At 41.9% G+C, this 16,207-nt stretch overlaps 1 protein-coding gene across 1 annotated transcript; it reads right to left on the bottom strand.

Annotated features, from left to right (window-relative positions):
- Nucleotides 1–9,602: 9,602 nt before the first annotated feature.
- PSMB9 (proteasome 20S subunit beta 9) lies at nt 9,603–16,083 on the bottom strand. Its single transcript, XM_060162550.1, has 6 exons — nt 15,929–16,083; nt 14,020–14,087; nt 11,644–11,775; nt 10,845–10,974; nt 10,459–10,600; nt 9,603–9,783 (listed from the first exon to the last, which is right to left on the bottom strand). The coding sequence occupies exons 1-6, from the start codon at nt 15,986–15,988 to the stop codon at nt 9,656–9,658; spliced, it is 660 nt and encodes a 219-aa protein (XP_060018533.1). The 5' UTR covers nt 15,989–16,083; the 3' UTR covers nt 9,603–9,655.
- Between the last annotated feature and the right edge of the window lie 124 nt (nt 16,084–16,207).

Genomic DNA, 16,207 nt, shown 5'->3' with positions numbered 1-16,207 from the left:
GAATCTGGTACCTAGTGCCAAAAAGGTTGGGGGCCGCTGATTTAAAGTATTCAGTTTGATGAGTTTTGACAAATGTATACACTGTGTAACCACCACCCCAATTGATACATAGAACATTTTTCGTGTCTCAAAAAGTTCCTTCTTGCCCTTTTGCAGTAACTCTAGACACCTACTAATTTGATTTCTATCACTTTAAATTGATTTTGGGGAAAAAAAAGAAAAGGATTTGTTCCCCGTTCTCAGATTTTTTTTTTTTTTTTTTTTTTTTTTTTTTTTTTTTTGGTCACTGCCATGGGGCATGTAGGATCTTAGTTCCCTGACCAGGGATCAAACCAGTGCCCCCTGCAGTGGAAGCACAGAGTCTTAACCACTGGATCATCAGGGAAGCCCCTCATTTTGCTGTCTTAATTTCTGGGAAGAAAACCTAAATGTAAACATATGTATTTAATCTAATTAACACAGGACATGCTTTTATTCTGTAAACTGTTAGCTCTTGTGGTCTTTAGACAATGCTGCAAATCATTGACTTAGTTACTCCACTTACTTTCTCAGTAAAAATTTAAAATTTCACCTCTGAAAAACTTCTAAGGTCAATAGTGGTTATTATGTTCAACTTCGTAGTCTTACCTAAATGATTTTATAAGTTTGGACTAATTTAAATTGAGTTAAGTAAGAAATGACTTTTAATTACCCGCAACATTCTTTAAAAAAATTTATTTTGTTTTAATTTATTTATTTACTTTTGGCTGCGTTGGGTCTTTCTTGCTGCATGCAGGCTTTCTCTAGTTGCAGTGAGCTCGGGCTCTAGAGCGCAGGCTCAGTAGTTGTGGAGCACGGGCTTAGTTGCTCCGCGGCATGTGGGATCATCCTGGACCAGGGCTCAAACCCGTGTCCCCTGAATTGGCAGGCGGATTCTTAACCACTGAGCCACCAGGGAAGCCCCACTTACAACATTCTTAAAAGAAATAATAATTCATAGAGACAAAGAAAAAAATACTGAATCACCAAAAAATACTGAATCAGCTTCTATGTATATACTCTAGTCCATATTTACTTTTTGCAAAATGAAATAATATGGTAAACTCAAGTCCATTGACAGATGAATGAATAAAGAAGATGTGGTGTATCTATATCTATATCTATATATTTACACAATGGAATGTTACTCAGCCATAAAAAAGAATGAAATAATGCTATTTACAGCAACATGGATGAACCTAGAGATCATCATACTAAGTGAAGTAAGTCAGACAGAGAAAGACAAATATCATATGATATCACTTATATGTGGAATCTAAAAAAAATGATACAAATGAACTTATTTACAAAACAGACTCACAGATATAGAAAACAAACTTTTATGGTTACCAAAAGGGAAAGGTTGGGGGGAAGGATAAATTAGGAATTTGGGTGTAACATATACATACAGTACTATATTTAAAATGGATAACCAACAAGGACCTACTGTGTACCACAAGGAACTATACTCAATATTTTGTAATAACCTATATGGGAAAAGAAGCTGAAAAGGAATATATATATATATATATATATATTTACATATATATGTAAAACTGAATCACTTTGCTGTATACCTGAAACTAACACAACATTGTAAATCAACTATACTTCAATAAGAAAAGATGGTAAACTCAATGTGGTATACACATAAGTGTATTGTATTAATAAGATTAATTATATTTTAAAGCTGAAGTTGAAAGCTTTAAATAATATTGTCATCTAACTATACACATATTTGAAACACACACATAATGATGACTTAAAATTAATAAGCAAAAAAAGAGAGGGGCTTCCCTGGTGGCGCAGTGGTTGAGAGTGCGCCTGCCGGTGCGGGGGACGCGGGTTCGTGCCCCGGTCCGGGAAGATCCCACATGCTGCGGAGCGGCTGGGCCCGTGAGCCATGGCCGCTGAGCCTGCGCGTCCGGAGCCTGTGCTCCGCAGCGGGAGAGACCACAACACAGAGAGGCCTGCGTACCGCAAAAAAAAAAAGAGAGGACTTGTTCAAATTTGGTCTTGGAATATTCATTGTACTCTTTAAAAGAGATAGAAAAAGCTTTTATTTCCTTGAGTGTAATCGGCTCAGCAAGCAGCCATTTTCTCTCAGAATACTCTCACTCAGTATCCTGATAAATTTGAGTGCTTTTGCTGATATTTTCATGGCCTTAAATATTTTAAAAACAAATAACAAAAACCCTTTGAATCGTGAGAGACCTACAGGCTTGTATAATTATTATGTTACCTTCTTTATTTATTTTAAAATGTTTTATTATCACTCTGGTTATTGGGATAGAAAAAACTTTAACAATTGACCACTCTTAGGTACCTGTCCACTTATATGAATTAAGTGACCAGTTTCCTCTGACAATTCTTTTTTGTTGTTGTTGACTTCCTGAAGACTAAACTCTTAATTGAAAATATTAAAACTGTCAAGCTATCTTTTACTGTACTCTAAAAAAACCCTTTTCCCCACTAGATAGCCACTACCCATTTGACCACTAGGTGGCCCCAAAGCCTTAATCTGTCACAATATGAAACGCAGGAGGCCAGAAGTTAATTAGGTGCATTTTGCATGCCTTATATACTTTAAATTAATTCTATACTCTCAAAAGAGCTACCCTGTGTATCAACCCCACAATGCTGAAAAAGCTGACAAAACACAGGAGCTCAACCTTTCCTTTATTAATCTTGTCCAGGTAAAAATATTGCGAATGTGTGTCTTAATGACTGTAGATGTTTCAGGAAGGATAAAAGCATACTCTTGTTCGTATTCCAAGTCTGGATGGGTGATTTTAATACTTTTTGTTTTTTTTTTTTGCGGTACGCGGGCCTCTCACTGTTGCGGCCTCTCCCGTTGCGGAGCACAGGCTCCGGGCGCGCAGGCCCAGCGGCCATGGCTCACGGGCCCAGCAGCTCCGCGGCATGTGGGATCCTCTCGGACCGGGGCACGAACCCGTGTCCCCTGCATCGGCAGGCGGACTCTCAACCACTGCGACACCAGGGAAGCCTCAATACATTTATTTTAAAGAAGGTTTTGTTTCTGGGTTTAAAATACCCTTGTCAATCAGTAGGAATCCTAGTCCGCACTTTACAGGCTGAATTAGAAGAACACGGAAAGTTGCCAAAGCCCCTCACTGTCTAGAATGTGTACTTACCTTCAGAGTAATGACTCATAAGTCTTTGTGAAATTGTGAGATTTCTAGATTCTACTCGTCTATTCTGATATTGTTGGCTACTGTGATAAATTAAACTGCGCCATCTGGCCAAACAGATGTTTTCTGTTTTTCTCTCATACTTGAAGAAGCCCTCTGCTAGAAGCTATCACCAAAAATTGGGTCTTCTGAGAGAAACAACAGAAAAGGACAATCTCAGGGGCTCAGTGGAAATGATGACCAGGATTTCTTGATTCTTGCTATTGCAGAGAATAGAATTATGAGAGCAAATTTACCAGTTTAAGCTGATATGGTCACCTATTGACACCTGTCAAACTGTATCGGGGACTTAAAAATTGGAACTTATAGGACTATTTTAGTACAGAAGCAGAGAAGTCATTAACATAGTCTGCTAGCCCTAGATCAGTGGGACAGGAAATAAGACTGAATGAAACTGTTAACCAATATTTAATTATGGTGATTTATTTCAGAACATTGTTTTAAGTGTTCTATTTTCTGATGAGCATGTAAGCAGACCATTTTATTTTCTTCTTTTCTATCTGTAATCCTCAGGTTTAACCTATGCTTATGGAAAATAAAACCCAGTGTTCTTTGAATGGTGTCTTGTTCCATTGGAACCACAGAATTCAGGAAAAAATATCCTATAGTAAATCTTAATATAGACTGCAAAGTATAACTACTCAGGAAAAATGAAAGATAATCATGACCCTATTCCTAATTGGAATTCTGACAAATGCTTTTACAATTTTTAAGCTTAGAAAAATCCCAGCTATCCTTTGTTAAAGGACAGTGAGTCAAATTTTGCTTTTTATAGCTACCATAGCTCTATAGACAATCAAATATTTTTGTAGACAGCATCACTGGTGGAATATATGATAATTCTATAGAAAATTTGGTATATAGTTCTTCTCTGCAAATAGTGTTCAAAGTGCTTTTGTGGGTTGCTTTATGTTTTTATGGCAATGTAGTGATATGCAGTGGTTCACATCTCCAAATTTGGAACGCTGAGCATGCCGGAAGTGTCACATAAAAAGGAAAATCTCATTTCATTAATCTCATTAATTTCTCTAATAAGAGAAAGAACTGCAGTTTGTTTGTGGAAACAAGGCCTACAAAATCCTCTGAGCACACTGGTTCCTAGTTTATTGTCCCCACCCGACAGGTGGAAAAGGATGTTAATTTCTGATGAGCCAGAATCACTGATGAACTTTGAGCATCTCAGAGAAAATGGGATTTCATCCTCAGTGAAAGGCCCTACAAATGAAGCTCTGAGATGGTGAGTCGGGGAGGGTTCTTGGGATAAGTAAGCTCTTGCATGGCAATAAAATGATTTCTGGTTATCATAGGAGTAATTAAAACTATGACCTTATGGGCTAAAGCCTTCCAGAAAGATGTGAACTGTTAACATCATTAAGACCTTTGTTTTGTTAACTACATGACAAGGAAGTCTTCACATCTTAATCCTAAAACAGGCCAAATAAAAGAGCCTGTCAAATTAAGGATATTGAATTAGAATATTTCTGGAAAATCTTATTTGGTCAATTCATTACTTTAGGGGTAGGAATCATGTAGGGAAAATGTTCCAAAATTTGGAAATAAGGCAAACATCTGCTTTCTTGATTAATATATGTGAACATTTTCTTATAATCCTGCCTGATTATAATCCTGTTTCAGGGATTGTAAGTTGACTAAAAAGAACCCAGCTGGCCCTGTACTATGAGATGTTAATCTGTAGAAAGCTGATAAGGTGTGATGCCTTTGCTTTTTATCTGGTAAAGGAGATAACTCCAAGGTTATGATTTTATTGCTTTGTAGTACATTAACCATTTTGAATCTCTAACACAGCGATTTCCCCTGACTATGTGCAACTTTGTTTTGCAAATACTCTTTGAATCTAGTCTCTTGTATTCTTCCTGGTTCCCTCATTAATTTTTGGTAACACTTTAAAAAATCTAACAAATACATTTCTCCAACATATGGTAGGCTCATCATAAACAGATAACCATCCCCCCCCCCCACCAAGCCAGAACAGGTCTCATAAACCACTTTACTGCTGCTTCCAGGTGCTGCTGCTTCCAGGTGTTGCTCTTTCATTAGGAATTAGACTTTATTGCAACCACCACTGAAGATACTTCGAAGCCGCTTTGGTGGCAGGAACTTAGCCTTTTTTTTTTTTTACCACTACTTCCCTCAAAGCCAGTTGCTTTTCCTGTCACCTTTGCCTCGAACTGAATGCAGGGTAGATGCCCATTTCCTCCTGTCACTCAGTTGTGAATTGAAGTCTGAGGTGCATGAATTTGATTTTTTTAAAGGTGGGACTTAGGTCTTATATTGGTGCCCTGGCTTCCAAGAGGACTGGGAGAAGTGGGTTTTCTGAATTGTTCTATGGGGAGGCAGGACCCATAAAGTCGGGGAAATTTTTACAGTATTCTAAAGGTGTTCAGATCTGATGGGACAGGTAACCAATGTCCTTACATGAAATGTCAGGGATTGTCTGGATTGGCTGCCGTGATAAATGCTTTGGTTCACGGGCTACATCAGTGGTTCTTCAAGTTCATTTAACCCCCAGAATAACAAGAAACCATAAAATGATTGTTTTTGTTTTAAGCCACAAAGTTTAAGGGCAGTTTGCTCCACAGCAATAGATAACCGAAACCTATATATATATTTTTTTCTTTCTCTAATTTTATTGAAGTATAGCTGATTTGCAATGTTGTGTTAATTTCTGCTGTACAGCAAAGTGACTCAGTTATACACATATTTTCTTCATATTCTTTTCCATTATGGTTTATCTCAGGATATTGAATATAGTTCCCTGTGCTATACAGTAGGACCTGGTTGTTTCAAAACATATATTGTGTAGTTTTGTGTGCATCTGGCTTCTTTATTCAATATTATTTCCATGAGATTTATCCATCTTGTTGCATTGTCAGTAGTTATTAATATGCATTGCTTATGCAGTATTCTATTGTATTACTAAGCTACATTTTATTTATCCATTCACTATTGAGGATCTATGTTGTTAAGCCATTTGAGAAAATTTGTGGATATATAACATTTTACCCTAAAATAGTTTGGAATGTGTATTTTAAGAATAAGGATGTTTCTTCTACAAAACCAGAATAACATCATCACCTCTAAGATACTTACCATGGATATAATATTATCAAATACACAGTCCGTATTTAAACTTCCCCTGTGTTCCCAATAATGCCCAATTGTAAATGGTTGTTATTTTAAGCTGCTAAATTTTGGTGTCATTTGTTACACAGCAATAGGTAGCTAATGCAGTGAGTATGAGACAACAATAGAAAATTAATTTCCTTCCTTCTTATTTCTTTAGGTTTGCTCAATTGTTCTTTTTCCAACATTTTAGGAGAATTTTTAAGTCATTTATTTTAAACTTTTTTTGTTCTAAGAAATGTATTTGAAGCTATAAAATTCTAAGTATTCCTTTGTGTCCCACAGAATCTGATAGGTAACGTTTTTACCACCTGGTTCTAAATGAGTAAATTTCTTTTATGAGTACCTTTTAAATCTGTTATTTATCAATATTGTTTTAGTTTGAAAACCATCAGAATTTTAGGTATCCTTTTGTTATCAAGTTCTAATTTAATACAATATGGTTGCTGAATGTAGTTTCAAAGATACTGATACTTTGGAATTTATTGGCGTTTTCTTTATGGCATGATGCATATTCTATTTCAGTTAATGTTCTATGTGATTTGAAAAACTATATATATATATTATATATATATTGTTGTTGTTTTTGGATGATTCGCTTTTTAAATGAATCTTTCAAATCTTGTACCTGATTTCATTTCCTTTTTTGCTTTCACTACCCTGTAGCTCAGAGCCAGTTGTTTTTCACCCATGGATAGCTGGCTGATCAACATGTGGCCTGTTAAACTGGCTTTCTGGGGAAAAAACCAAAAAAGTTCTGATGCGTAGCATTGCTGGTTTCTGTAGTATAAATGCTTTCACCACGGTCAATGTCAAGCTACCAATGGTTAACAGTTACCTCTCAAAATTCCTGAATGTTTTACAATCTCTTTTCTTTTCTTTTCTTTTTTTTTTTTTTTTGCGGTACACGGGCCTCTCACTGTTGCGGCCTCTCTCGTTGCGGAGCACAGGCTCCAGACGCGCAGGCTCAGCGGCCGTGGCTCACGGGTCCAGCCGCTCCGCAGCATGTGGGATCCTCCCGGACCACGGCACGGCACGAACCCGCGTCCCCTGCATCGGCAGGCGGACTCTCAACCACTGCGCCACCAGGGAAGCCCTCACTTTTCTTTTTTAAAAGGAGATATTCATGTTGTATATTGTTTTTACCTCTTGGCTTCATTTATTTCTTAACTTTGTCTTTGCTCTAATTATTTTCTTCCTCTACTCCCCCTTCTCCCCCTCCCCCTCCTCGTCCCCTGCCCCTCCCCCTTCTCCCCCTCCTTCTCCTCCTCCTTCTTCTTTTAAAATTGTAAGCCATTATTTTGGAATGAGGGGCATAAGGATGCAGTATTTTGGCCAATAAAGAAAAAGACCACCATCTAATTTTAAAAGGTTTACATCTTAATTCAGTCCTCAAAGTCTTTGCTGTTTTGTGCTGGTTATGTCATATGTGCAGCTCAGGAGTAACCCGGCTGTCATGAGGATTCATACCTAGAATTAGGGAGCCCCGTCCCTGGCTCTCTCATCTGGGAGATTCCCCTACACTCTCCTGCCCACAGGGGCCTCTTTTCACCAGCCAGAACGGCAGTGGAGATTCAGTTCAGAAGTGTAGCTCTGTAGCTGCTGCCTGACTTCAGGGCAGAGCCATGAGAGGAAAGAGAAAAAACATTGAACCCTCTTTTTCCCCCCAGAGCGTTGCCTCCCCAAGTTTTGACTCCGCAATCCCCCTGCTTTTGTTTATTTTTCAGAGTGGTTTAGTCCTTGCTTTTGTCTACTCTCCAGAGTTCGAGGTGGGGAGTTGTGATCAGCAGGAGAGATAGGCTCTTAAACTATTATGTTAAATTGCAAAATAAGTTAAATCTCGTGGCTAGAAAGAACTCAAGGCTCTAGTAATTTAATTTATTTTTTATTTATTTTTCAGTTTAAATGGTTGATCTAATTTTTATTTGCAATGTACAATTTATTTATTTAACATCTTTATTGGAGTATAATTGCTTTACAATGTTGTATTAGTTTCTGCTGTATAAGAAAGTGAATCAGCTATATGCATAGATATATCCCTATATCCCCTCCCTCTTGAGTCTCCCTCCCACCCTCCCTATCTAGAGGGCTAGATGGTCACAAAGCACCGAGCTGAGGCTGCTTCCCACTAGCTATTTTACATTTGGTAGTGTGTATATGTCAATGCTACTCTCTTTGTCTCAGCTTACCCTTCCCCCTCCCCTAGGCTCTAGTAATTTTAGATTATTTTTCTCCAAACCAAATACACACTACCAAGGACACAGGAATGTCTTAGGGTACTTTGAATTTGTATGTTGAGCCTGAGATCCAGAAAGAAAAGCAGACAGAAGCTTCCTGGGTAGCCTACTAGGATTTCTGTTAAATACACCTCTTAACTGCTTACTTATGAGCAAAATGGCATTGAATGTCAAAACTATAAACCATCTTAGAAGTCACTCAACACCTTCATTTGACAGAAGAGAAAATGAGGGCTCAAAGAAGGGGAGTAATTTGTCCTCTCACTCAGAAAGTGCCTGGCAACGATAGGACCAGAACTCAGCCTGTTTCGTACAGTTACTCAAATATCTAGTGACGACTTCGGAAGTGTCAAATCATGGGCTGGGCTAATTACTGCAGATTTCAAGGAGGAGATGCTATATGAAGCTTGTGGGAATAGAAGGTTTCATGTTGTGGTAGAGGAAAGGCATATGGTAAACTAAATCCCACATCTCAGCTTTTGAACTTGCCATGGCTTACTCTTCCTAAGTTCCCATCTATCCGTACACAGAAGTAGTTGTCCTACCTACATAAGATTATTTTGTTTGGGTTCTAAGAAATGAAGTTTATAAGCATGTAGCTAATGCCTGGTTCAATACATGTAGCTTTTTTGGTTCTTGTTATTATTCTTTGAAATTCACAAGTACCCCCCCACCAAATATTTAAGTACTTATCAGTTTTTCGTCTCTAACGTGAATGAATGCATTATGAAAGGAATTCTCTTCCATGTGAGTTTGCTGGTGCTCTTAGCTAATTCTCCTGTGTGTAGCTGTCTTAGCTACCTATGACCTGTCCTGTGTAGAGCTCTTCCTGGTTCTAGTATACACCCCGCCTCCCTGCCCACCTCTCTCTCCTGTGGGAAAGATGTTTTAGACCTGGGGACAAAAGAATAAAAAAGATATGCTAACACCTGGGTGGGAAGAAGCCCCCTTCCCAAGCTTCATCTCCCTGAGTGACCATGACCATACCAGCTTCCAGTCCCAGAAAGTTTATTGTAAAATAAAGAAGGGAAGTCTGAGAAAGATTCACTCGTCATAGAATTTCGGCAGCTCGTTGCCCAAGATGACTCGATGGTCCACACCAGCGGCTGTGATCGTGACCAGGTAGATGACGCCCCCACTGGAACCATCCCGGTTCATGGCCAGAGCAATAGCTGCAGAGGGTTTCAAGTTGCAGAGAGGAAGAGAGAATGGCTTAGCTTCAAATATTGTTTCCCTTCCCTCCTGTCCCTATGCCTATGACCACTTTCAGACTTCAGAACCCGTCTCCTAGAGATGCATATTTAGTGGTGGTCAACCAACTTAAAAAAAAAAAAAGTCTTCACATGATGTCCATGGTCTCAATACTCCCGCCATGATTGACTTCAAATTATGAATAGATAAATAAGCAGCTCCGCAACCTTGAATATTTAACCATCAGCTCTTATGCGCGGGCCCAAGCTAGCTCACCACTGGTTTTTGTGGTCGCCCTAGATCTTAATTTGGTGTACTCGTAACAATCCTGGTTTATGCCTTTCATCCTGAAAGCCCATCTAGTTTAGCCTTTGTCCTGCCGTCTCTCACTCTCAAAAGTGTCCCAGTTTGGACGTTTTCTGTTTTTTTTTTTTTTTTGGCCATGCTGCATGGCTTGCGGGATCTTAGTTCCCCCACCAGGGATCCAACCCGGGCCCCGGGAAGTAAAAGCGAGGAGTCCCAACCACTGGACCGCCAGGGAATTCCCATTGGACATTTAATTAAATGGTCACCCACGTATTCCTATTCCTCATACTCTACCTCCTTCCCACAATTAACAACACCTGCCCCAGGTACCCTTCCACTTGCTTAGTTACCATTCGTGGTGAAGCGCCTGCACTCCTCCGGGGACATGCCTCGTTTATACGCCGCGTCCACGTAACCGTAGATATAGGTGCTGCCAGAGCCACCGATGGCAAAGGGCTGTCGAATCAGCATCCCTCCCATGGTCCCATATACCTGGGGGAGGCATCCTCAGGTCAGACTCTAGAAGCCTCCCTCCTCTGCTCACCACTGAGACAAGCAGGTGGTGTCCACACTCTGCAGTGAAGCCCCAGCATCTCATGCCCTTCTCCTTTGAGACTATCCTACATTTTCGAGGCAGTGTCTTTGGAACCCTTAGTGAGAATGCCATATGACCTCCATCTCCCTCTCTGCAGGAGAGGGGAACCCCGAGGGAGGGAGGACATTGGGAGAGACTCACCTGGCCTCCTTCGCGTCGGTCCCAGCCTGCTACCATGAGATGTGCAGACAGGTCCTCCCGATACTTATAGGTGATATTCCTCACCACATTTGCAGCAGCCAGAACGAGTGGGAGTTCCTCCATTTCCATTCTGAAGGAAGGGTTAGGAATAGGCAGCAATAATGATTTTCCTGAAGTTCCACCCTCCTGGGCCATTACCATCATCGCTGCCGGGGGAACACCCGAAACCTATAGCTGCAAGGATTCAAACTCTAGCTCCCCTCCCACAAGTGCAGGGGAACAAGAGTCTCACATCACCCACTGGGAAGAAGGTTTCAATTGCTAATTGTTCTCCCTCCTTTACTCTGTCCCACCCCCAGCCCCCAATGACATAATTCTCCTGACTGCCAGAGCCCTGCCCATGTGGGTCAAAGCAGGTAAACTTTACTTCTGCCCTAATGACCTTGGTTTCCCCTACGGTCACCACCTGATATTATGGTGGCCCATGTCCTAATCTTCGTCCCCACTATTTATATTAGGGAAGTGATTTGCCGTTTTTGAACTACTTTCACTCATATGTTTTGATTCTGGAAATAACCATCTGGTGAGGTAGGGCAGGTACTATTAGTCATCTCTACTCTACAGGTGCAGAAACCAGCTTCGAGAGATCCAAATGCCAGTTCAACACCAATGAAAGCCGGAGGCAAAGCAAGAACTTTTCATTTTCCACAGCACTGCTCCTGGAACAGTACTCTGTATAGGGGTTCACTGGTTGGGGGAACTCTAGGTGGTGTGGACTGGGGACCCCAGAATTTCATACCCATGGAGCTCCAGCTGGTAGGCAGCCATGTCCGCTATGGCCTGAGCATCAGCAGCTGAGCCAGAGAGAGCACAGTAGATGCGCTGGTGCAGGGGGGACAGCTTGTCAAACACTCGGTTCACCACCACCTCTCTGTCAGGAAGGAGTCAAAAGTCATCAACGTTAGAGATGCCAATTTTTTACGAGATTTTATTGAAGTATAGTTGATTTACAATGTCGTGTTAATTTCTGCTGTACAGCAAAGTGATTCAGTTATACATATACATATTCTTTTTCATATTCTTTTTCATTATGGTTTATCACAGGATATTGAATATAGTTCCCTGTGCTATACAGTAGGACCTTGTTGTTTATCCATCCTATATATACTAGTTTGCATCTGCTAACCCCAAACTCTCAATCCATCCCTTCCCCACCCCTCTCCCCCTTGGCAACCACAAGTCTGTTCTCTACGTCTGTGAGTCTGTTTGGTAGATATGTTCATTTGTGTCATACTTTAGATTCCACATATAAAGTGATATTTTTTGGTATTTATCTTTCTCTTTCTGACTATGCTTAATCTCTAGGTCCATCCATGTTGCTGCAAATGGCATTATTTCATTCTTTTTTATGGCTGAGTAACAGTCCATTATATATATACACCACATTTTCTTTTTTTAAAAAAATTTTTATTGGTGTATAGTTGATTTACAATGTTGTGTTAGTTTCAGGTGTACAGCAAAGTTAATCAGTTACATATATACATATATTCACTCTTTTTTTTTTTTTTTGTATAAAGACAACCCTCAGAATGGGAGAACATATTTGCAAACGAAGCAACTGACAAGGGATTAATCTCCAAAATATAACGGCTCATGCAGCTCAATATCAAAAAACCAAATAACCCAATCAAAATATGGGCAGAAGATCTAAACAGACATTTCTCCAAATAAGACATACAGATGGCCAAAAAGCACATGAAAAGATGCTCAACATCACTAATTATTAGAGAAATGCAAATAGAAACTACAATGAGGTATCACCTCACACTGGTCAGAATGGCCATCAACAAAAAATCTACAAACAATAAATGCTGGAGAGGGAGTGAAGAAAAGGGAACCCTCTTACATTGTTGGTGGGAATCTAAATTGGTACAGCCACTATGGAGAACAGTATGTAGGTTCCTTAAAAAACTAAAGATAGAACTACCATATGACCCAGCAATCCCACTCCTGGGCATATACCTGGAGGAAAACATAATTCAAAAAGACAGATGCACCCCAATTTTCATGGTGTACCACGTCCTCCTTACCTGTTCCTCTGTCTATGGACATTTAGGTTGCTTCCATGTCTTGGCTACTGTAAATAGTGCTGCTATGAACATAGGGGTGCATGTATCTTTTCGAATTATAGTTTTGTCTGGATATATGCCCAGGAGTGGGATTGCTGGATCATATAGAGAGTTGCCAAAATTTCTGATGTTCATCTTCCGGTGTTTTTCAAATTTATTTCACAAGAGAATGGCTTCAGAGTACATGAAATATAATGCTTGGATTAAAGCAGGAAGCAAAGAATTGTCTCAAACAAACGAAACACTGCAAGTAATGATCAAAATTAGATTTATTTTCAGACTTAGATTTTTTTTTTTTTTTTTTTTTTGCGGTACGCGGGCCTCTCACTGCTGCGGCCTCTCCCGTTGCGGAGCAACAGGCTCCGGACGCGCAGGTTCAGCGGCCATGGCTCACGGGCCCAGCCGCTCCGCGGCACGTGGGATCCTCCTGGACTGGGGCACGAACCCGCGTCCCCTGCATCGGCAGGGACCACTGCGCCACCAGGGAAGCCCCTCAGTCTTAGATTTTTATAGTAACACAAAAAATACTAAATTAAGCTAAGAATAATCTTCGCCTTATTAATTTTTCTTTGTTATTAACCATATTGAGGACGTTATGTGTTCTGTGGAACATAAAGTAAGTAATATTGATCTAATCCTGTATACTTATCTTGTATGTGAGGAAACTGGCCAGAAGGGAGAAAGACAAACTTAGTTCAACATGTGATGGATCAGAAACCAGAATATCTGCTTGGCAGGACCATCTTTTCTATCTCTAAACATAGATGGAAGGTGGGCCCCTGAAATCTCTATCTCCTAAACCCTTTTCAGACCCAATTCTGTGACTCCCTGGGACGGGCCACATTAGCATCCAGGCCCCAGATTCTTCTCCATGAATTCAGAGACCCAAATACCCACCCAATATCTTATCACAGTGGCCTTTCTGAAAGGTTCACTCAGTTTCTCCAATGCTTCAGTTTGCCAGTCTCTTTATGAATGGTTAAGAAAAATGTGCACTCGGGGCCATTAGCTTCCTTCCAAAAGAACACACTGGCACTGCTACTCACCCTGCAGACACCCGGGAATCAGATCCCACCACGACGCCCCCATCAAACTCTACCGCCATGATGGTTGTCTGCAGAGACACAGAGAATGGAACGTCAGAGCAGCAAGAGCCTTGATCCCTTCGTGTTACAGATGAGGAAACATTCTCAGAATGGGGAGGCGCCTGGCTCAAGGTTATACAGTAATTTAGGCCAGAGCTGACTCCCAGAATGGGATATTTTTCTTCATCTTTCCATTTTCTCTCTTGTCTCTCCCAGCAGCAAGGGAATGTCAGAGCCTGGCAGTGGTATCACACAGAAAGAATGGCATCCCTAGAATCCTTCCACTGGAAAGAGAGAGAGGTGGGATGAGGCTCCTAGGGGCATAAGTGCTCCCTTTGAGTGAAGGGCTCAGGGCGGGCACTTCCAAGTCCCGGTGATGCAGTTCCACAAATGAATTACCTCCGCATGCGTTTGTTGTGTGTACAGATGTGCTACAGACCTCCCCACACAGCGAGTGACCGTGACCTTGGGAAACAAGCTCAAGCCCTTCTTTTGGGCCCACAATCATCCACCCCCCCCCCTTAATCAGAAGTGAGCTCTTTCAGTTTACTGAACAACAGAAAACATCTCAGGGGTCAGTGGTTAGCATGGCCACGTGTCAAGGAAGGAGGAAAGCAGCAAGAAACACATGGGACAGTTTAAAACAGAGGTCTCATTTAAGGATTTCTTATCAAGAGGTAAACAGCCAGGGGAAGAGAGTAGCCAGGGAAAGAGATCTGCACCAAAAGAGGATTTGATTGGGGAGTTTGAGCTGACTTTTTCAGGTCAAGAAAAGAAATTAAACAAAAGAATTAAGGAAGAGTGAAGGAGGATAAAGCTACATTTTAAAACTCCTGTTGAACTGGAAAAAGCCTTAAAGATCCTACAAATGAAGAAACTGAGTCACAGAGAACGCAAATGACTTGTCGAAGGTCACACAGGACTAAAACCCATGTCTACCTCCCATGCTTTGTTTTAACTTCTACTTCTTATTTTTCACTGCTCATCTGGCAGTGAGGAGAGATTTTCTAATTTATAAATGGTTTTACGGCTATACTTCTCACCACTCCATAAATTACTCTGGCTTCCAGGGATGCTGGCCGAGTGTTCATTTTGACATACTGATTCATCATGAATAGCACAGCAGAGAACAGAGGCAACCCCATCCAAGAGGTTATTCCTATATAACAAAGCTGCCCCAAAGCTAAGCTTGGTGGTAGAAGTTTGAGAGCAGAAGCCAGCCTGCCTTGGGCTGCCATCTGCCCCACGGGTCCAGCCTGGGCAAAAGTCGTCCAGCAGGTTGTGGAGGTGGGTGGGGAAGACATAGGGAAGGGAGCACGGTGGCACCTGGGCCAAGTAGGAGCCTTCCTGGGCCAGGCTGGGGAAGGGCCCCTCCAGCTCACATGGAACCCCCATTATCAGTGCTGGGGCTATGTTACCCACGGGCTAGTTTATCAAAGGTCTGTGTGATGCGTCCCTTCTCAATCAGTGCCCATACTCCCCTCTCTCAAGTGCTGTCCTACTTAACCCAGGGCACCGTTTCCTTTTCTCTGTGCACCTTCTCCAACCCCCTCCCTTGATTTAACCAGCCGCTCTCTCTAGCCCAGAGTGAAAGCGAAAGCGCTTTAGGGCAGCTTCCCCTTAACGCTTCCAGCTCAGAGCCAAAGTACACCTTCTCTGCCTGCCTCCCGTGCCCAGTCCCTTCGCGGACCCCTAGACGACCCCTTCAGAATACAGACGCCCGTGTTCATTTCGGGATGTGAGCACTGGCTGCTACAAGCTATCTCCCCACTCTTGTTAGTCTCCAAATTTACTCTTTGGCGCTTCCAGGGTCCCCCTATCGCTCTACTTCCTCCACCCCTCCGCTAACCCTCAAGCCCAGACTCATTACCCCGGTGTGGACTTCTCTGGCCCGGGGTAAGTCTCCGGTGGGTGCTCCCGCTCGCAGCATCCCTGCGCCGCGCTCCTCGCCGCCTGGTGCACTGGTTTGCGACCTGGGACAGCGCGCCACTCGCTGCCTACAGCTCCTCCCCTTCTCCACGCCCGCCAGGGGGCGCCCGGGTCCATGCCGTGAGGCTTCGCATCCGGGCGCTAACTTGCGCGGGGCAGAACTGCCCGGAGACAGATGACGTAGGCACCCCGCCCAGAGGCTGGAGTGAGAAAGTCGCGG

This window comes from Lagenorhynchus albirostris, chromosome 10, assembly GCF_949774975.1.
Source record: "Lagenorhynchus albirostris chromosome 10, mLagAlb1.1, whole genome shotgun sequence".
Lineage (NCBI taxonomy): Eukaryota > Metazoa > Chordata > Mammalia > Artiodactyla > Delphinidae > Lagenorhynchus > Lagenorhynchus albirostris.
The sequence above is the reverse complement of the archived record's forward strand: the minus strand, read 5'-3'. Positions and strand labels throughout refer to the sequence as shown.